The 21,896-nt window shown below is 43.8% G+C and overlaps 1 protein-coding gene across 1 annotated transcript in view; it reads right to left on the bottom strand.

The window, feature by feature from the left end:
* Window positions 1–16,380, bottom strand: part of MMP2 (matrix metallopeptidase 2) — a 31,973-nt gene extending 15,593 nt beyond the window's left edge. Inside the window, exons 1-6 of the mRNA XM_082232922.1 lie at window positions 15,978–16,380; window positions 11,004–11,230; window positions 8,834–8,982; window positions 6,474–6,602; window positions 5,492–5,665; window positions 277–450 (exon numbers count right to left, since the gene is read on the bottom strand). Coding sequence (XP_082089048.1) covers window positions 277–450; window positions 5,492–5,665; window positions 6,474–6,602; window positions 8,834–8,982; window positions 11,004–11,230; window positions 15,978–16,181 — 1,057 coding nt within the window. The 5' untranslated portion in view covers window positions 16,182–16,380. The remainder of the gene's footprint in view (window positions 1–276; window positions 451–5,491; window positions 5,666–6,473; window positions 6,603–8,833; window positions 8,983–11,003; window positions 11,231–15,977) is intronic.
* Window positions 16,381–21,896: the final 5,516 nt, after the last annotated feature.

The following is a 21,896-nucleotide window of genomic DNA, read 5'->3' as shown; positions in this document are numbered from 1 at the left end:
CTCTAGCGCCACCTACTAGTGGTCCCTGGGCCTTCTACCCCACCAGTCCCAAAGGCCACCTGCCACCACTACCATACATCATCATCTGGCATGAAAAAGTAACAACTGCTTCTTTCCATCTTCCCATCCTTAGGAGATTAAGAAACCTGAAAAGGTCCTCTCTCCAAAAAGAAGAGTAACGATTTAAGAAACATTAACACACAGCCACCAATGTCACAGGGTAGAGGTTGCTTTCATTGACATAAATCTATCCATGCAATAGCAAAGCGACTCTACCTGTCTCTGGACAAAATCCAAATTTCTTATCTCGGTCATAATCTTCAGTGGTCCCACACCATCTGTATCCATCTGTTCTTCCTTCCGTGGTACAGCTATCATAGGTGCTGCCTTGAAATTTGAAGGGGAACTTGCACGGCTGCCCATCACCATTTCCACCCATTGTGAATAGCACTGCAGAAGAAGGAGGGAGACATTTCAAACTTTTGGAAGATATCATTTGTGCTTTAATCCACTGCACATGTGGCTACGTGGCCAGAGGTATAGTGGTCTGGAATCAGTGATGAGGCCAAGACCTATTACTACTTCTGCAGTAGGGTCCCCATCTCCTAGAGCTGCCCAATCAGCATGAAAGGGGAGCATTGCAGCCACTGAGAAGAAGTATTCTCACTCTTTGTTCTGATTGGAGCCAATCAGAGTGAAAGGAGGTAAATCAGCTACTGAGGATTGGCTCCTGGGGTCACCACAGGGTTATTCTGTCTGCTCCAAAGCTAAACATTTAAGAACACTGAAAACACAAGGTGCTTCTGTTTCACAAGGACAGTGCACAAGTTCATGTAACTTCAAGAAAAACACAACTCAAGTCACCCCAAAGATGATATTGGAGCACTCAAAAACATTTGCCCATGTACATGCACAGAAAATAGTAGATCTAGCTGAAAGGCAACACATGGGGATCTGCATTGATGGTTGCAACGCACCCCTTACTGTTATATAATTGTAAGGTTATTCTATCATCTTAGAAAGCTGTATAATCCAGCCTGCAACAATGATGAAGGGATCCTGCACTTCTGGATTTGCCGCTATATAACTTGATGCAAGCTCAATGGTAGAGTGTGTGCCTTGTGTGCAGAAAGTCCCAGGCTTAGTCTCTGGTATCTCCAGGTACTGCTGGCAAAGACTTTTGCCTGAAACCCTGGAAAGCTGCTACCATTGCACAGTTGACATTGACTGAGAGTGGTTGTCCAGGATTGGACCTGCAACCTTCTAGGAGTGAGGAACCTGCAGCCCATGAATCATTCTTGGTCTGCCAGGAAGTCCAGTTAAACACTGTAGACCAGAGGATGTCAACCTTTTTTGTTCAATGTAGGCACATTTGGATTTTGGAGTGAATGCTGTGGGCAGCATGTCCTTTGATCATTTCTCTCCCTCAGATCAACTCCCTTCCAAGAGACAGAAAGAGAGAAAGTGTGTGTGTGCGTGCGCGCGTGTGTGCACGCACAGATTCTCCCAAGAGATCTGGGCAAAAGTAAGATCCAAGGCTCTTCTGAGCTTTGAAACACACACAGAACTGAAAGGGAAAGTGGGAAAGAGAGTCACTCTCTCAACTTTCTTTTTCAGCTCAATGACCAATGGGGCAGAGAGGGGAGAGTGAGCACCAAGGGAAGACCTCAAATGCACCACAGGAGGGAATCCTCTGCTCACAAGTCGGCCACTTTTGGCCCCTGGGTCTGAGGTTCCCCACTTTTCCTGATCTAGGGCAAAGCAGTTCCAGGAGAAGAAATGCTATCCAAAGGCCTGTGTATGAATTCCTTTTCTGCAAAGTATCTTTGCTGGAGCAAACAAAAAAAGATGAGTGAGCTAAGATGAGTCACTCGCTTTCCACTTAAGCTCCTTCCAGCTGTACGCCTCCACATTTTCAAATGCACATTTTATTAGCCATGTACAAGTTGCAAAAAAACAAACCCAAATCCATCACAAACATATGGAAACTGAGTACAATGTTGCTTCATCCTGGAGTGACTGTAGGCTCCTGGCTGACACAGGAAGACACAGGGAAAAGTCAAACAGTCCTTTGTCTTTCTGCCATTTTCTTTAGCCTTCTTTGCTGTGTGAACAGCAGAGAAGTCTTTAATGATATGACAACCATAAAGAAAGAAGTCACTCTGTCCCGGTCAGGATGCAAGCTGGAAGGTGCTCATTTGAAACATAAGGGCCATGGGGTTTAGTATTTAAAAAGAGGTAGGAACCTCAGGCCTGAGAACCAGATGTGGCTCCACAGGGCTTTCTATCTTGTCCCTAGGCCTCCTCTGACCATGCCTCTCTTCCAAGACCACACACTCACCAACCCTGCTCTGCATCCTCTCAGGTGCTTTTGCCTGCCTGAATGTGTACCTGAACTGTGATAATGCCACTGGTTTGCCTCCATGGAAGATGGAGGAAGGCTATCAAGATGAGCAGAAAGATTTAAGTGAGCAAGCTACTTCTTTGCTTCTGAAATTCTCTCCACCTCACCTCATCCACAAGCCTCATTTGGAGGTGTCAGCCATTTTTCAGGTGGTGTGAGCTATCATTAAGAATCAAGCAGGAGTATGCCAAAGAAGGATAGAACTTTCTTTATGTATGCCACAACAGCAGCAAGAATACTTATCGCAAAGTATTGGAAGACACAAGATCTTGGAAGAATGGCAGATGGTGATGGACTACATGGAATTGGCAGAAATGACTGGCAGAATCCAGGGAGAAGAGTCGGTGGAAGAAGATTGGAAAAAGTTTAAAGACCATTTACAGAAATATTGTAAAATTAATGAATGTTAGAATGATGTTGGATAGAAACTAAGTGGTCTCTAGCTGTAATGTTATAAGGGAATATGAGAAAATGGACTATTAATAGGTAAAAATCTAATGTTACAATATTTTAAGACTGAAGACTAGGATGAACAAAGAGAGGAGGGATTTGCTGAACTAACAAACTGAACTGGAATATAGAAAAGGGAGGCGTGAGGAGGTCCGGGAAATAAGCAAATGAAAGATAAGTGATTGAAAGACTGAATTGTTTTTAACTATTTTTATTTTGTATTTTTCTTTTTTCTTTTTTATTTTGTAATATTTTGAAAACCTTAATAAATATCTTTTTTAAAAAAAGAATCAAGCAGGAGTAATAGTTTGCATTCTCTTTCAAACTCTCTCTGTATTGTTTGTGCTGAGTTATTTCCTGGTAGCTTAGTAGGTGGTACATTGGTACAAGGCATGGTCCAACCTTCTGTGCTCCTCATGTACCACTAGGCTGCACCTTTTCTCACAGTCTCCACCCCCAATTCTGCCAAACATCACCTTTTAGCTCCAAAGCTGCACCTCCCAAGTGTCAGGTTCGACATTTAAGGGATCTGGCAATGCTGCTAGTGTATAAGAAATAGAAGGACATTATGCTGGAAGAGAACAGGGACATCATTTCCTACTACAGGACCAGCCAGAGAGATATTTTATTAGGAGGAGCAAAGTGTGTTGGCAGAGAGAAAGTAGATACATATATATTTAGCATCTAACTTTCCTCCTTCCTAAAAATTGTCTCCACATTTGACATCCTGGCTTGAGAACAACAGACCGCACCAATTTTACAATCTGTGAACAAGTTTTTCCCCTTTAAGAATTCCTTCCAAATTTCAAAGAGAGAAATTGTCTGTAAATCTTGGCTTTCTATATCCACAGCTAGCAAGAGCAAGGAACCAAATAGAAGCTCAGCTTGCCAGATTCCACAGAACCTTCCCCTCAGTGTTTGAATGTGCGGTTTCTCAAAGTATAGAGCGTCACTTTTTCTCTGCTTAAAAACTGGGCAGCTTGAAGAGCTTTGTAAGAAGAAGAAAAGCCCCAAGATATTTGCTGAGCTTAAAAATCATTTTCTGCCTCTGAAAGCTTCAAGGTTTCCCGTACAACAAAATGTGGCAGAATGAAGATAACTGGGATCTAATGGTCTCATCTCACTTTTCCTATCTTTGGCAACATACAGTTATATCTCTCTGAGAGACCGATAAGAGCTCTATAATTCTTGTCTTACAATATGGAAGTGGACACATGCAACTCATCAAAGCGCATCTCATATTTTTCTACTGTACTTACAATGAGTAGGGTCTATTTCCTGGTACCTGCCCAAGATAAAGCATTGCTCTTATTTTGCAGAGATTTTATTAGTGTGATGTGCTAGCACCACTATTCTTCAGGTTCCAGACCCACTTCCCCTAGCAGAGAGTGGCAGAATGCATGCTTTGAATACAAGTGGTTCAAATTCCACCCATTCTAGTTTAAAAAAGAATTAAAGAGCAAGCCAAGAGTAATCTCTCTCTCTCTCTCTTTCTCTCCATAATACTAGAAATTCAGGTTATCCAGTGAAGTTCAATGGTGAGCGATTCAGACCAGACAAATTTAAGCATTGCACACAGTGCATACTTAAACAAGGGAATACACTGCCACAAGATGGCCACCAACTTGGAAAGCTTTAAAAAGAGAGTAGAAAAATTCACAGGGGATAAAACTATCCATGAGTACATAGCCATCATGGCTACTAGCAACACCACTGCCGAAAGAGTTTTGCCTCAGAAAACCAGTTGTGGGGATTCACAAGTCCAAATTATATGTTGTTGGCATAATGCTCCAGTAAACCAGAAGTGGCCCATGAGGGTCGTTTAACCTACCCATGAGCCAATCCCAAACCGAGATGCCCGTTCGGCGAGTCCTTGCGTGCTGCACTAAAGTGGCATGGGGACTCTCTTCCACGGCTCTGGAAATCAGTTCTGCGCATGCCCAGACCCCGGAAATTGCATCTGTGCATGTCTGCAGCACCAGAAATCGCTTCTGTGCAGGCGTGATTTTTGGCGTCTGGGCATGCGCAGAAGCGATTTGCAGTGTAGCGCTGCACTGGTCCGGCCCACGGAGGATCTCCACGGGAATGATCCAGCCCATGCCCGGTAAGCCTTGCCAACTGCTGAGTAAGAGCCTGTCTCTAATTTTTTGGCTTCTTGGAGTACACCAGGGGACATCCCACCTAGGGTGGGAATCCCCTTCTGTGGCAAGCTTATGGGGAAACATAGCCTTGGAAAAACAACACCAAACAAACAAAACAAGATTAAATACGTCATTTTTCTAGTTTTGCTAAATATCTGGGATGGAGGGGGCAAAAATCTTAAAAGCAAAAAGCTGATTGGTTTCATGTTGATAGTGGTGAGATTTCAGTCACATTTGTACCTTCTATTTAAAGCACTATGATACCACAAGTGCACCCCAAAACTATCATGTCCAGACCAGCACTCTGATGTCTCCAAAGGGATTTTGCATGGGAGGGACCTGGCCAGCTTACACAATTGGAGGCACACTGATACAACCACTGACCCCATATTTCCAATGAGAAACTAAAGACATCATACATGTCATCTGGGAAAGGCCACAATATGCTTCCAAATTAAAACAAAGCGCAGCTCTCTGCTTCTGTCAGTCAACTTACATTCATGGGGACAGAATCCGTATTTGCCATCCGCATCAAAGTTGTATGTTGTCGAACACCAAAGGAATCCATCACTCCGACCTGCATCGGTGCAGCTGTTATATTCTTTGTCATTGAACAGGAATGGGAATTTGCAGAATTCCCCATCTGCATTGCCGTATTTCACTCTAACAACTTGAAAGGGAAAGAACAGAGACTCTGTCAGGAGGGGTCAAAATATAAATGTGAGTTTCTCAGCAGAATTTCTAGAGTGCGGTGTCAAAGAACACTGTAGCTAAAAGCAGAACTTCCTTAGACATTGATCTACAGGAGAGTCACCTGGAAATACATTAAACAGTAGAAGATGTTTAATGTAAACTAATCTGTGAAGACCTTATGTGACCCACTAATTTATTTATTTTTATTGTTTATCTGATGCCTTCCTGACATTGGCCATTGCTCAGTGGCAGTGCTGGCTTCAGCCCTTCAAGACTGGCAGGGCAGAAGGAAGGAGTCAATTAGGTGAGTTACTCCTGCCTTCAGATGCCTTGAAGTTGCCCATCAACATTTATTGCCTGGACAGCAAAGTGAGCTGGTGCTCACCATCCACCTGGTTCTAATCTTCCCCACTCTGGTGTGAGATGCGTTTAAATTATAGTATTTTGCATAAGTTCCTAAATATTAGCATATGAAAATGTTGCTGGACTCCAATGCCTATCATCCTGAGCCAACATTGCCAATGGTCACCTGAAGGTAATTCTGAGGTATCAGCCCTAAATCTACACCAGCCTTCCCAAACCTGGTGTCCTCTGTGTATTTTAGACTCCAATTCCCATCAGCCTCAGTTAGCATAGTCAGTGGTCAGGGATGGTGGGGGCTGGACTCCAACAACATCTAGATAGTATTGGGTTGGGGAAGGCTGATCTACACTGTTTTGCTGTCCAGTCTTTCTGGTAACAGTCGACATTCAGTGATGTTTTGAATCCATCAGCAGCTGCCATACCTTGTCCTTCACCCAAAGTCCAAAGCTCATCATCGTCAAAATGGGAGTCCCCACCAACCCCAGGCCCAGGGGCAAAGGCATGAGCCAGGAGACCATCCTTGCCATCAAAAGGATACCCATCACCATGCTCTGCAGAAGAAAGAAGAAATCAAGTGGCATTAAATACAGGAAAACACATATCTAAAATGGTTGAATAATCATGCCCTCTTTAAAATAGCTAGGTTGTTTTTTCTACAATTTTTATGGGCTGATGAATCATTTAATGCTTCCCTTTCTGTTTTACTTTGTGTGCGTTTGAGTTAAGGAATTCTTTTTATTATATTTTATTTTTAATCTCTTGTGCTGATTTACATTTTATTGATGAAAAATCTTCTCTGGGACCTATTGGCAGTAGCGGGAAAACACACCTCTGAAATATATAAATAAACACTGCATTTTCCTTTTTTGCCTTTTTTATTGTGGTCTCCCCACCAAGATAGGAAACTGGCTTATACTAAGATGCCAGAAACTGAACCTGGAACCTTATGCATACAAAGCAGATGTTCTACCTTGAAGCTATTCAGGGTCTCTCTCTCTCTCTCTCTCTCTCTCTCTCTCTCTCTCTCTCTCTCTCCCCTCCCTCCCTCCCTCCCCTTGGGTGTCTATGAATAAAGCTGTGTGTATTTTCTGCACCAAGTCATTTCAAGTCTCTCCTTCCTCCTCGGGTGAAGGCCGAGTTCTTGGCTTCTCCCGTTATTTCACCGAAAGCTTTACTTGGAAAAGCAACCTCCTGGCAAGGGCATAACCCTGTTATTCATCAGTTTCTCACCAGCAGCCTGGCCAATGACACTGCCTGCGGTGACCACTTTTGCATCACTGAGGACTTTCTGGGTTTGATCCCTTGCCATTGGAAACAAATGTCAGATGCTCCCAGCCAAACCCTGAGTTCTCAGCTATGTGTACCTTAGGTTAGAGTAAGGCCAGCCGGAGACACACTGGCAGAGCATAGCTGAGAAGTGAAACTCTTTCCTAGGGATAGAAGGGCAGAATCCCAGAAGAATGGAGCAGACTTAATGACATAGGAAGAGCCCTGCTGGTTCAGGCCAAAAGCCCATCTAGCCCAACATCCTTTTCTCACAGTGGACAACCAGATCCCTTCCAAATAATCAATTCTATGATGCCAATTAAATGGACCAAACAAACAAAATGGGCCTGGTTAGGTGAGTATGTCTGCATGTGCCCAAGTGCCCACGTTGAGGTCAGTTGAAATAAAGGCCCTTCCAGATATCCTTTTTCATTGTTCCTTCATGAGGATTTGTGGTCAGGATGGCATCAGGGCAGCTTTAGGCAATCTCACTTTCAGTCTTGTTTGAGCATGCAGGTGTTTCAAGGCAGAGATACTGCTTCATTTCCAATTGCTACATGTCCTGTTAGCTTCGTCCTGAAATCCTGTAACTTTTTATACCCCAAATGTTCCAGGGTAGTGGTGGTGGTATTATCCTGCTTTTGTTGCACTATGGTCCTCCTCCAAATGGCAACAATGGATGGACACCAGAGAAGCAATCCAGAACAATGAATAGAGTGGAATGACACCCAGTATAAATCCACCACTGATGCCTTATGATTGCATCAAAGACATGTTGCAGAAGACACCCACAAAAAATGCCCCACCTGTCTGGAGGGCCTCAAAGACAGGAGTGGCTGTCTCTCTCCCACCAATCATGATGGTGGTTTTGAACTGGTCATGGCCTCTAAACCTTCCCCCAATTGTTCTGAACAGCCCTCAGAGCCACCCCAAACCACTCTTGGCCCTACTCTTTTCTCCTTTCCCCTTGAGAGAATTCCTAGTTCTGCTATGCAAAGCTGGATAGCTCAGTTGGCTAGAGCGTGGTGCTGATAATACCAAGGTTGCAGGTTTGATCCCCGTAAGGGAGAGCTGCGTATTCCTGCATTGCAGGGGGTTGCACTAGATGATCCTAAGGGTCCCTTCCAACTCTATGAATCTATATCTATCTATATCTACCTGATGTTCTGTCAGCTTCAGCAATTCAAGCACAATAGTATTGTTGACCTCCCTCATAGGGTTCTAACTGAGATAATGACTGTACCAGGTGAATTTGAACAGTTCTGAAGTGCACTATATATATGCTATTGGACTGGTCCAGTCAAGTGCTCTGTGGGTGGGTGGTCTACATACCTAGATCTCCTGAATGTATTGCTGTTCATGCATTGGAAGAGAGCTGGTGGGAAAGGGTAAAGTACCAGGTAATAAATCCCCTGTGCAGACCAACATAGATACAGAAGGGAGAAGGCAGAAATGGACAGAGAGCTGTATTCTCCCTCAGGTTTTCTTATCCTTGATGCTCTATGGAGATATTTACCCCATCGTCCAAAATTGATCATGATATCTGCTTCACCATCATGAATTCGGGAAAACTCCAGTGGTGTGACATCACTCCAGACTTTAAAGGCTCGGGCAAAAGCATCATCCACAGTCTCTGAGTCCAGATCTGGGGTGTAGCCTAAAATCCTTCATAATAAAAGTAGGGTGGGGTGGGGTGAGAAAACAGAGAAGGGTATGGATCAGTTGGAGAAAATCCCCCAAGGGATAGCAGTCACTTTAAGTCTCTTGCAGCAAAAGTAATACAAAGAGCCCTATAGCTAACTAATCAGTCTTTTAACATAAGACTCATCATTTTTTTGGGGGGGGTAGGTGTGTGAAGGATTAATGTCTGTTCTAATTCCTTGTTGCACAGTGTTCTTGTAATGCTGCTGCTGGTGATGGTGGTGGTTATATTACTAGAGCTGTGAACCAGCTACTGTATAGCCAAATCCCAAAGCAAATTGGGCAGATTGGGGTTAACCTGGGATTTGGCCTGAACAGGTTGTGCCAGATTGGGTCCACCTGGAGAGATCCAGGACTAGTTTATATGTGCAAATTAAGATAGTGGGGTACCTTGGATCTCACTGGCATGGCAATTTGCACCATGAGTAACAACCCCTTTAAACAATTTCTTTTAGAGTGTTTAAAGGAAGAGAAGCTCAGGGGATCTGGGGCTTAATAGGAAAGACCCAAAGCTTGGATCAATGTCCCTGGAATGCTCCTGAAAGAAAGCATAAAGCAACCTTTCAAACCAGGGATAGAGAACATCCATATGTTATTTGACTCCAACTCCCAGCAAGCCCAAATTCAGAGATGACAGAAGCTGTAGCCAAACAACATCTAGAGGACCACAGATGTTCCCCATCCTTGCTTTAAGCCAAAGTTCCTACGAAATGTACAGCCTGATCCTTTGGGGGTTTTTTTTAAGTGAGTTCCACAGTGTTCAATGGGGCTTATTCCCAAATAAGTGTGAACAGAATTGCAGCCCCCTCCCTCTCTCTCTCTCTCACACACACACACAACCTTGCTTGTGTGCCATTATTAATTTCTGGCCAGCAACACTGTCTGTTCGAGGCACTGGAAAAAGATGCACACACCAAAAAGCTGAGCCACAGGACTTCAATAGATATGGAAATCATTAAAAGAGCCCTGCTGTACTTCCTCTGCCTAAGACTTATCCCTCCAGACTTTAATGGACGATGAAGTGCTTGTTAAACTATTTGCTGTCCAGATCGCAGTGTAATTTTGGTTCAGCTTTCTTTCTGCAGGCATAACATGGATGTGGGGTTAATATCTCCAGCTCAAAGTGCCAGATTTAAAAAACAACTACATTTGTTTTATTTTATTTTTTAAGAAGCAGAAGGAGAGAGAGGCAGACAAAGTGGAGCCTGTGGTGTTTTGTTCTGTGGAGTTGTATGGAACAGCAGCATTTGAAAGAAAAGGATAGCCATTATTCTCCCAGAAGAACTCATGGTGTTCTGGAATAATAGCCAAAGATGCTCCCCCTCTTTTTAATGATGAATATTGAGGGTTCGGATTGCTCCAGCTGTGTAAAGAGTAGGACATCTCTTAATGTTGAGATTTCAATTCTGGGAAAGCTACATTGCACCCCAGGCTTGCTTTGTCCTGTACAATACTGGCGTCTCAGAGGTACACCATTCATGCTTTGCTTTTCCTCCTATACATTTGAAGCAAAGGGGAGGAGATGTTTTGAAACTACTCTTACAAATCTACTTCCATTTTTTGATCTCTCTCTGCCTCTTATCATCATCAAAATTTGTATACTGCCCTTCATCTGAAGATCACAGGGCAGTTCACAACATAAAAATACAAAATGAGAACAGAAAATACATAATAAGAACAAGAACAAATCAATATAATGCTATCATTACAAGCATACTGGCTGCTGGTTTGCTAACCAAGCTAGCTTTAAGACATTCATGTGGACTTGTAAGCTTAGGACCACTGAATCTGATAGATAGATCTCCTTCTCCCCTCCAAAGTTAGCTGGTAAGAAGGCCTTCAACTGCTAGAAGTTATAAAATGGCTTCCTTCTTAGGAAAACCAAGGTATGATGCCTGTCTACTCAATGGGACTTGCTCCCAGATAAGTGAGGTTAAGATTGCACCCTAACATAGAATGTTTTGCCTGATAGTATGCATGCATACCTGTATGTGACGAGATTTTTCTCCCATTTTGGTTTTCTCGGGAAGAAATTATAATTGGCCACATCCGGATTGCCGCAACGGGGTTTCTTCATTGTATCTATGGTGTTTTGGTCCAGTTCTCCAGTTTCAGGAAGCCCAAAGAATTTCTGCATTTTCTTCAAGGTATCTTTCAGCACCATGAGGTTGCAGTTGTCTTGCGGGCACCCATAATACTTGTTGAGGTATTGCTTCAACCAAAAAGAAAAAAAACAACAGCACAATCAGTCACAACAGGATTTCGATGAAGTTTGGATGACTCACCAGTGGTGAGAAGGAATTATTTCAAGGTGACCAGTGAGGGCAGCTTTTGTAGATGGGAATTGTTAAGCTGTTACACACATAAAAGGTAAAGGTAAAGGTACCCCTGCCCGAGCGGGCCAGTCTTGACAGACTCTGGGGTTTGTGCGCCCATCTCACATCTATAGGCCGGGGGCCAGCGCTGTCCGGAGACACTTCCGGGTCACGTGGCCAGCGTGACAAAGCTGCATCTGGCGAGCCAGCGCAGCACACGGAACGCCGTTTACCTTCCCGCTGGTAAGCGGTACCTATTTATCTACTTGCACCCGGGGGTGCTTTCGAACTGCTAGGTTGGCAGGCGCTGGGACCGAGCAGCGGGAGCGCACCCCGCCGCGGGGATTCGAACCGCCGACCTTTCGATCGGCAAGCCCTAGGCGCTGAGGCTTTTACCCACAGCGCCACCCGCGTCCCTTACACACATACACACATACACACACACAAAAAGAAAATGTGTGAATAGGTGAGCTGGTAAATATTTCTAAAGGAACAATGAATTGTGGACATGTTTGCAAGGGTTTTGGACACAATGGACACTTTCAGTTGTACTTGTCACTAGCAAAGCAGTTAAATGAATGTAACTAACATTCAAGGTCTAAGTACAGGTGATGGTAGGTGAAAAGTGTGGTGGCGAGGGGAGTAGTTAACAGTAGTTCCAAATACTTTAAGCTGCAACCCAATACACACTTATGTGAGAGTAAGCCCACTCAGTACAGCTGAAGATAGGAGCAAATAATGCTGCCTTATACTGAGGTAGAATCTAGACACATACAGTGGTACCTCGTACTTAATTCGTTCCTGTGGTCCGTTCTTAACTTGAAACTGTACTTAACCTGAAGCACCACTTTAGCTAATGAGGCCTCCTGCTGCCACTGTGCTGCCACTGCACGATTTCTGTTCTCATCCTGAAACAAAGTTCTTAACCCGAGGTACTATTTCTGGGTTAGCGGAGTCTGTAACCTGAAGCGTATGTAACCTGAAGCGTCTGTAACCCGAGGTACCACTTTATTAAAAAACATTTTGAAAACATTTTGAAAAATATATTGAATTTGTCATAGCTCAGCACTGCCATCTAGTGTCACATTTATATAAAGCACTTTACAACACACTTAAAACATTTTATTTGCAGCTGTATAGCTGAGTCTTGAGTCAGACCATTGGTCAGTCCAGCTCAGTATTGTCTACATGGAGTAGCATCAGCTCCCCAGAGTTCCAGGCAGGCAGTCTCTCCTATCCCTGCCTGGAGATGCCAGAGACTGAACTGGAGACTTTCTGCATGCAGAGCAGATGCTCTGCCACTGAGTTACAGCCCTTCCCCATACTCAGATGTCCTTCTGAGTAGACCTGCATAGGATTGTGCTGTTAGCCTCTCCAAGTACAGAAGGTGTCCCATCCCTCTGAGCATTTTGTCTGTCCTTTTCTGCACCTTAATCGAGTCACTGATAATATCAGGGCAACAGCCTGCTAATCACAGTGTGGGTGGGATTAGAGTTGCCATGCCAATTCACCAGGGGAAGGAGGGGGGAAGCTTGCCTGGCAGGATTCTTCTGTTTTTCAAACAGTTGCCAGAATAACAGTGTTACTCCCTGCCCACCTCCCAGTAATGTTTTTCTTGGCTTTATAACATAAGCCAGAAGCAATCGACGTGGTCCCCTCCAGATGCTCCCTTCCTTAAACAAATAGACAGCTACTTGCTATGGGATTCGCATTCCAGACTTGTCCAAAAAAAACTCTGTTGTGTTGCACTACCAAAGCCACCTCCCAAACACTAAGCTAAGTTTTGTGCTTTCCACCAGGCTTCTCCACCTTGATGCCTTGCAAATTGCCTCGCAAATGTTTTGGACTGCAACTCCCAGCAACTCCAGCCAACGTTGACTTATGTAGGGTTCATCCAGATACACTTTGGTCATCACCATGATGATTGGTGCTTATGAAGGCCTTGGGGTAATTATACATGGTCCTGCTCTCAATATCATTTGTGTCTGCAAAAGTTTTGGCATGGACATGCTGCTTCACAGCATATCCTATATTATTTATTTATTTATTTATTATTATTTATTAAATTTGTATACCGCCCTTTATCAGTGAATCTCAGGGGGATTCACAACATAAAAATACAAGAAAACCCCCTAGAAGATATATAATACAAATAAGAACAAGTAGAAAACAAACCAATAAACCCCATCTCTCCCCGACCCTATAACTTCCTACTGAAATCCTGTTACTAGGGTTGTTGTGGTTTCATCCCAATTTAGTTGCACTAGCATGCAAGTGTGTCCCACCAAATGGCAACAGTGGGGAAGCATTGCAGAACAACAAATAAAGCAAAATGATGTCTGTGGGCTACCTAGTATAAATCCCCCACTGATGCACTTTTATTGTGTCAATGACATATTGTAGAATACATCTGCGAAAAACAACCACCCCCAGTCTGGATGGGCCCATAGCTCAACAACAGTACTTCCCTACCCAAAGAAAGCATTTCTTCACTCAGTGAAGAACTATGGAACTCACTTTCACAGGAGACAGTGTTGGCTACCAACTCCAGGGCTCTCCTTAAGCTGTATCCTCTCCCAAAGCCAGTGGTAGCACCTCCCATTTCACATCCTGAGGAGAAATGGGAAGGTGCTGCCCTGTGCGCACACTTCTCACCCCTGCTTGCCATCCCTGCCAAAGCCTCACTTACCAGGGCTGTGAGGTTGCAGGTTCCAGGAAGATCACAAGAGAGCCACACAAGATCTTCCATAGGCTTCCACACAATTTTGTGGGGCCCTGGAAGTGACAAGGGGTGGGTGCCTGCAGGTTCTATGTCCTGGGGTATCTTCCTCAAGGTTGGGACAGCCATGCCCAAAGCCACACCCCTCAACAGCAGTGCTCTTTAGTCTCCTCCAGTGCTTTAGCCTGGCTTGAATTGTATGATCATGCCTGGATGGAGAGGTGATGTGGGTGGGTGTAGCAAACACTGACTTTTGCATGACTGGAATGTACCTAGCTGTATGCAGGTAAGAGTCACATTGATTGTACTACTCACTTTTGCCCCTGGTCTTCCTTGACCCTGGCATATGGCTCCTGGAAGGCTGCCCACAAGGGAATGTGCTGTGCACCAGATTTAGCCAATGCCTGAATCCCAAACAAACTCAAGCCAATTTGTGTGGTGATGGTGTCTGGGCTTGGGCTCAGGCAGCCCAAATCGACCCAGCATTTTGAGGAGTCTGAAGAAGAGCCAGGAAATCGGAGCCAAAGGATTCACAGAAACACACCAGGGTGAAGACAGCCAGTTGCTCGGACAAAGTCCCAGCCTGAACAGGAAGCCCTTATGCTGACCTTTCCTTAGCACAGCTCAGTTACCAGCCTGGCTGGGTGGGGCCAATCTAGAGCCTGAAAATATTTGACTCTTTAAAGTTGTAGGACAGTTATTTAAATGTATGGTACAGATGGGGCCCAATACCCATCAGCCCTAGCCAGCATGGTCAATAGTGAAAGATGAGGTGGGAGATCAGCAACATCTGGATGGCACCACATTGGCTATTCCTGCCCTAACTGCACAGACCTTTGGATGCTGTCTCAGGAGGAAGTCCCATTACACTCAATGGGGCTTACACCCTTGTAAAGATGGGTTGATTGCATTTCTATTCCATCTTTTCTCCAAGGAGCTCCATAGTTCTTTCTCCCAACAACAACCCTATGAGATAGGTTAGGCTGAGAGGCAGAAACTGCCCCAGTGAGCTTCATGACCAAGTGCGGATTTGAACCCTGGTTTCCCAGGTCCTATTTCGACATTCTAACCACTGCGCCCCTCTGACTTGCAGCCTAAGATACATTTAGTACTAGGGTGTAAGCCCCACTGAGATCAATGGGATTCCTTCCATGTAAACATCCATAGGGTTACCCTGATAGGCTGTGATACTATATCTACTTGTGAGTAAGCCCCATGGAGCACAATTCAGTTAAATGCATCAGATTGCATTGCACATGTCATGGTTCCCTTTTTCCTAAAATCTTCATTTCTATAAGGTTGGTTTTTAGGACAGATCAAATAAATACAGACAAAATAAATCTGTAACTAGCTATAATGTCTAAGAGCAGACATCCTCCCAAACTTTTTTAGTGCAGCTTCAGAAATGGTGATAGAACATAGTTTGAGAATAGCTTCAAGGGGCAGTTACTGCTTCAAGCAGATCTTGGTCGAGACTAGTCATTATATCTGCTAAAAAACAAAGCCACCTGTGTACAGTAATTGTCTTTCAGGCTATACTTAAGCTATGCTTCATAAACATTTTTTTAAAAAAACAAAACAAAACAAAACACCTCTGTTTACTTTCTATACAATTCTGCCCCCCTTGCCCTGTTAAATCTTCAGCAATTTGATGATATTTGCTTGCAGAGGCAGAGGGCAGCCATTCAAAAATACAGACTTCTGGCCTGACTTTAAAAGTTTTATGAGGGGAAACAGAGCTTGCTTCAACATTTTGAAAGCTGATAATTTTGCCAGCTCCTATTCCCCACCCAGGAACCTCAGAGATGGAAAGCAGCAGCTATTGGGTTACAGAGAATCAGAGAATTAGAAAGACAGACATTGCAAAATATTATTCAAAGGGAAATAAGTGGGGTGGGACAAACAAACAAACAATACATACTTACCAATGCCAGTTCTTTGTCAGTTTTTGGAGAAATGTCCCCTGGAAACTTTATGATGGGTGATGGGATCAGTTCTCTGCCTGGTACGTCTTCTGAAAGCCTCAAAGTTGGTGGTGGTGGGGCTGAGGCTGGGTGAAAAATGGAGATGTGGAGCAACAGGATTTTAAGCATGCAACCAGCAAAGCTGAAGGAGATGTGCATCTTCATTTTGCTTTGATTCGTATTATTTCCCTGAAGCCCTGTCTTCGTAAAGAGCTTGGCACTGTCAGTGTCTTGAGTTGCAAGGTCCCATCAGCTGCTTATCAACACATCTTAACTTTCCTCAGGGCTCTCTCTGCTTTTGCTTGCTCCAGCAATTCCTTTGTATGTTTAAGAAATCCAGATGCGCAGTCTCCAAATCACCGCAAGAGGAAGTCTGAAAAACCAGTGGAAACATGAAGGGGGGGGAGAGAAGAGAAGGGGCAGTTACCAGATGTGTGTTTTGCTAAGATTTTAAGGTAGTAACAGACAGATCCCTCTTTGAACAGTGAAAAGAAGAAGAGACAAGAGTTGACGGACCAGTTTATGCCTTTCCATACTACAACTTGGGTAAAGTTTCAGCTCAGATACATTGCTGAAGGAATCATATGCTTGTTTATGAGATGAATACAGAGGGGGGCTTAAGCAGCATTTCTGAGACTGGGTAACAAGTCTGGCTGGGCCCAGCCACACTGGTAAAATGTCCCTTGAGTTGTGGCTTCCGATTGAAGGAGAGTCATACCAAGGATATGAACTTTGCTCCCTTCCTTGAGTCGGAGCTGGACAAAGGATACCAACGATCCACAGGGAGTAGGATAAGTGTGTTCAGGATGTCCTTAAATTTCTGAATGCCTTAGAGCAGAACTTAAGACCAGGGACGGGTGGCTTACTGGATAATTTGCCATGATTGGGGTTCTGAAATTCATGGAGGCTAAGACTCTCAATGGCTGCTTGTCATCATGGCTGTATATTACTTCCAGTACTGGAGACAACATGTCTCTGAATGCCAGATGCAGGGGATCATAAGTGGAAGATGCTGTGCCCATAGCCTCCTTGTGCCTCTCACGGGCATCTGGTAATCCTGCCTCTCACAGGCATCTGGTAATCACTGGGAGAAGAGAATTCTGGACTAGATGGAGTCATTAAGTTCTTATGCTGGTCCTAGATGCTAAGTGCCAGTTAAAGGATCTTGTGCAGCAGCTGTATGGCACTCATCTATTCCTAAGACCCGTAGATCTAGTGGCAGCTGAGTTAGATTGACCATTGGGTGACCAGGGATGCTATTCTCACAGGGCCAGCCAGATACCTATGGCCTAAAAACAGAACCTAAGCACCAGGGCCAGATTTAGATGAAGAGAGGCCTTAGGCTACTCCACTTGTGAGGCACCTCCCCCTCCCCCACCCTCACAACTAAAAGAAAATGGAAGAATGTTATAAACAAAATTGAGTGAAGCCAAGGATGATGGGGATTTAAAATTCTGCAATTCACAATTTCTCTTCTAAAGGACATTTTGTGGAATAAGCATTATTTCTTAGGAAAATGAACTTGTAATGTTATACTTAAATTAAGGCCCGGGCCTTAACCTCTGCCTAAGTGGAGGGATGCTTTAACTGCCTTGGCCACAAACCTAGCTCTAACTCATGCACTCACCCATAAAGGGAATCACTTCCATTGTTGTCTTCACCGCAGGCCTCTTATATACCTGCTGGGATTGACAAGGCATTTGACCCTCATCTGAATCTCATAGCTCTCCTAACGAGTGCTTTGGTCTGCCCACCAGATACCAGGCACTCTACTATTGAAATTAGGCTCCAGTGTTTTTGTTACAATCTCCTTCTCAATTAAGTAATCAGTTTTAATCTAGAATACTCAAAACTTTATTATTTGTTAATTCAAGCAAGTAAACTACTGCTCTCACTTCATTACAAACAGTATTTCTACCTGCAACACACTTGAGGAAATTTGCTCCTCTTCCTTTCACAGATATTTTGCTGCCATTTGCAACTGTAGCTGCCTCTGATTTGTTACCATTTAACTCTTGGGGAAAATAATTAGCATTACATGTCATGTCCATGGAAGTTGCCGAACCAGTTAACCAACTAGAAGGATTACTGCTAATAACACCAGTTTTCCTATAACTTGATATTGCTGGATAGTTTTGATTAACTGCAAAAGCATTTTTAGAGCTTTCTCCATTATCTGCACAGCAGGGGGTGCTCAGTCAACAGTGCAAAGGCTGAGCTGAAGCATTTCCTGCTGGTTACCTGCTTTCAGCAATAGGGGTCACTGTTTGGCAGTACCCGATTGGTTAGTTGTCAGATTCTAGAGCTCCCTCTTGGTGGCTCTTAGGTAATTCCAAAAATACAGAGTCCATTAATAAATCACAGTGTTCATCCATAATGCAGTAACATAAATCTCCATTGCTACGTATTGGGTGTGTATTTCAGTGGTTGAATGTACAGGTTTATGGCCATGCTGTAATGTAGTGCTTATGCGACTGTGAATAAAAGGTGGCTGGGTTCATCGTCCCTGGGGTTTGGGGGGGGGGAGAGAGATGACAGAACTGATTTCCAATAAGTACCCCCCTTTATTTCCCTAACAAGTCCTTGAATAGTACTCTGAATAGTGACACCAGGGAACTAGAAGGTACAGGGCTTGTCCAGTCTGAGCAGGGCTGACCTTAATGCAATTGGAGCAATTTGGCCAAATTGGGCCCCGCGTGCCGCTCCTAAGGGCCCCCCCCCGCACTAGAACAATCTAGATGGATTTTATTTATATCTCTAAGATTTTGCAGACTTTGGCTGTGAACTGGCACCCTACAAAAAAACAAAAACAAAACTAAAGTTAGGCCCCACTGGCTAGCATAAGTTGCCCTGCCCTTGCATGAAGTCTTGGGTTTGCAATTTTGGGAGGGGGAGGTTGCCTGCTGGGAAGCGGGCAGGCTGGCAAGGCCCCCTAGATTCAGAGGCCCTAGGCTTCATCCTACTTAGCCTATACATAAATCTGGCACTGCTGAGCACTCTTGTGCTCTCCCCACTTGCCACTCCCAGCAGTGAAACTCCAAATGTGGTCTTATTTGACTTTCCTGCTTCCACAGATTCATTCTGCAAAGATGCATATGGATTACAGAACTGGGGAGGGAATTTGATTCAGTTCACAATTAATGGAGGACCTGCCTAATTCATCTGAATACTTGTCCAATAGCTGAAGGATTTTCTCACCCCAATATATCCTGTTCGTATATTTAAGCTGTTCTCATTTTTATCTGTAAGCTGCTTTGAGTCCCTGTCAGCGGAAAAGGTGGAGTATAAATAAATATATTAAAATGATCCACCACTCTGCTCTGCTGCTGAGGGCCTCTTGCATCTTATCAGGAGGTCTGCTCCACACAGTGTAGGAATTAGGTCTGTAGCACTGCGGCACCTTTGGAATGCCTTCTACTGAATATTAGACAGGCACCATCACTGTTGTCTGTTTAGTACCTACTGAAGACAAGCCTTTTAAGTCAAGAACTTTCCCAGTTAAAAATATTTTTTTAAAAAAAGATGTTTTAATTGTTTGTTGTTTGCTGCCTTGGGCTCCTTTGATAGGAAGAGTGGGTAACAACAACAGCAACAATTTCCAGCTACCGAATCAATATTAGAATGGAAAACACATCACTTCTCGGCCTTTTGGCTAAGATCAAGTGTAGTATCTGTTGTCAGTTTAATAGGATGGAAAACACAAAATTCGTGCTTCTCTGAATTTTGCAACATAGTTTTCCAGCCGCGGCCCTCCCAAGAAAGTATATATTAGGGTAAAATGCATATGTTGATGAATACAACTTATTAAAATGTATTTTTTTAGAGGAAATTGTTTTGTAAAAAAAAGCTGTACATAGGGAGAAATCCCCAATAAAATGCTGGTGAATTTTCATGAGGACTTTAAAAATTGCAAATTGATATGGAAATATGGAGAACTGAAGACTGGTGGAAAAATGAAAAACTGAGGGAAACCCAAATACTCAGGTGAGCCCATCCCTGTCATGGATTGACCCATTTCCAAAGAGGTGCTCCATACAGGCAGATGCCATTCCCAGACTGAACGAATCCCCCTTGCAGGTCTGCCCATATTCACAGGAGATGTGCCTCCTCTCCCAAACAGAAAGCCCAATGCCAAGGATGTCAGAATAATAGTTCTGCTTGGGTAGTTCTAGCTGCCATCTCCCCCACTGCATGTTGATAGACTGTGTGTTTATCCCCACCCCACTTGTCATTATAATGTTAGCACAAAGACACCAAGGGGGCTGTAATTAATGGCTTTGAGGATCTGCTCTTTTATAATTCATGGCAGTGCTTTAATTAAAATCAAATGGATAGCAGTGGAAATGGCAAAGGATTTAAGAGTGTTCTGCCTTAGATGGGAAACCAATTCCCTCTGACCAGTGGTGTTACAGACAGCATGCAAATTACTCTTCATCAGAGCCAGTGGGGAGGAATGAATCTGCTTTTCATCTGGCAAGCAGTTCCCCTATTGTCTTGGAGTCACAAGGTGCAAATATGACCAAAATGACCTCTGTCATCTCCCGCTCTACCCTTATCTTTCAGGAGTCCTCCAGTAGGTGAAAAATCTAATTAGGAACACCAAGACCAATACATGGTCCATGTCTATTCGATACACTGGAATGGGCAATGTTGTTCTCTCACTACCAGCTCCCCATGGTTCACTCTGGGACCATCTGTTAAGATGGAGAGTAGAAACAGACCGAACTGATGTAACAAATTCTAAAGTATTGGCAAACTTACTTAATGTTTGATTGCATTAGTTGCCTTGTACATGCATAGAACATATCTGGGTGTGGGTGTATGTGGGGATGTTATAGGTATTTTTTGAAACTAAAGAATAAAATTAAGAAGTAAAATGAATTATTATTTTGCAACTGTTTTGCAGGGAAATGGGAGAATTGACATTCAGTGGTACCTAGGGTTAAGTACTTAATTCGTTACGGAGGTCTGTTCTTAACCTGAAACTGTTCTTAACCTGAGGTACCACTTTAGCTAATGGGGCCTTCCGCTGCTGCCGCGCCACCACCGCACGATTTCTGTTCTCATCCTGAAGCAAAGTTCTTAATCCGAGGTGCTATTTCTGGGTTAGCGGAGTCTGTAACCTGAAGCATCTGTAACCTGAAGCGTCTGTAACCTGAGGTACCACTGTTTCTATAATAAAACATTTCCTTGTTTTGGCTGTGGGGAGGGGGAGAATCTAATCCAAGAGAAATTGGCGTACAGTGGTTTAGCACTGGAATATTGAGAGTCAGAGGACATTCATACAATCATATATATTACTTATTAGTAATACATTTGGGTATATTCCTTTAATACCCAATCAATCACTGCACTCTAATAAGATACCTTATCAGGATGCCCAATCAGTACAGTGGTACCTCAGGTTACGAACTTAATTTGTTCTGGAGGTCCGTTCTTAACCTGAAACTGCTCTTAACCTGAGGTAGCACTTTCCATTAGCTTGTCTTCTGTGTCTGCAACACAATAATAGTGACTGAGTGCTGAATATATTCTGCTTTACTTCATTCTGCAATGCTTCTCTGATGCTGCCACATTATTGCTGCCCCAGGAGCTAGAGCACAACAGAAGCAGAATGAAAGTGAACCAGAACATCTGTGGTTTCAGAAGTTACAGTATTTCAGAAGGAAGTTCTGGGACATGCACTGATTGTGAAGGATGGAGTGTGCCTGCTCTGAAACTATTGCAGATGCAAATAGTTTTGAAAGCGGGCTCACATAGGACTGCCCCAACAGCACTGTGAACACAAATAATCATGAATGCACAATAAGAAGGATGTCTGGAGGGGCCCTTCCTGCCTCTCTTTCCCCTGCCACCACTTTTCTTATTTTGCTTTTGCTA

Source organism: Podarcis vaucheri, assembly GCF_965113315.1.
Source record: "Podarcis vaucheri genome assembly, chromosome: 7".
Taxonomy (NCBI): domain Eukaryota; kingdom Metazoa; phylum Chordata; class Lepidosauria; order Squamata; family Lacertidae; genus Podarcis; species Podarcis vaucheri.
The sequence above is the reverse complement of the archived record's forward strand: the minus strand, read 5'-3'. Positions and strand labels throughout refer to the sequence as shown.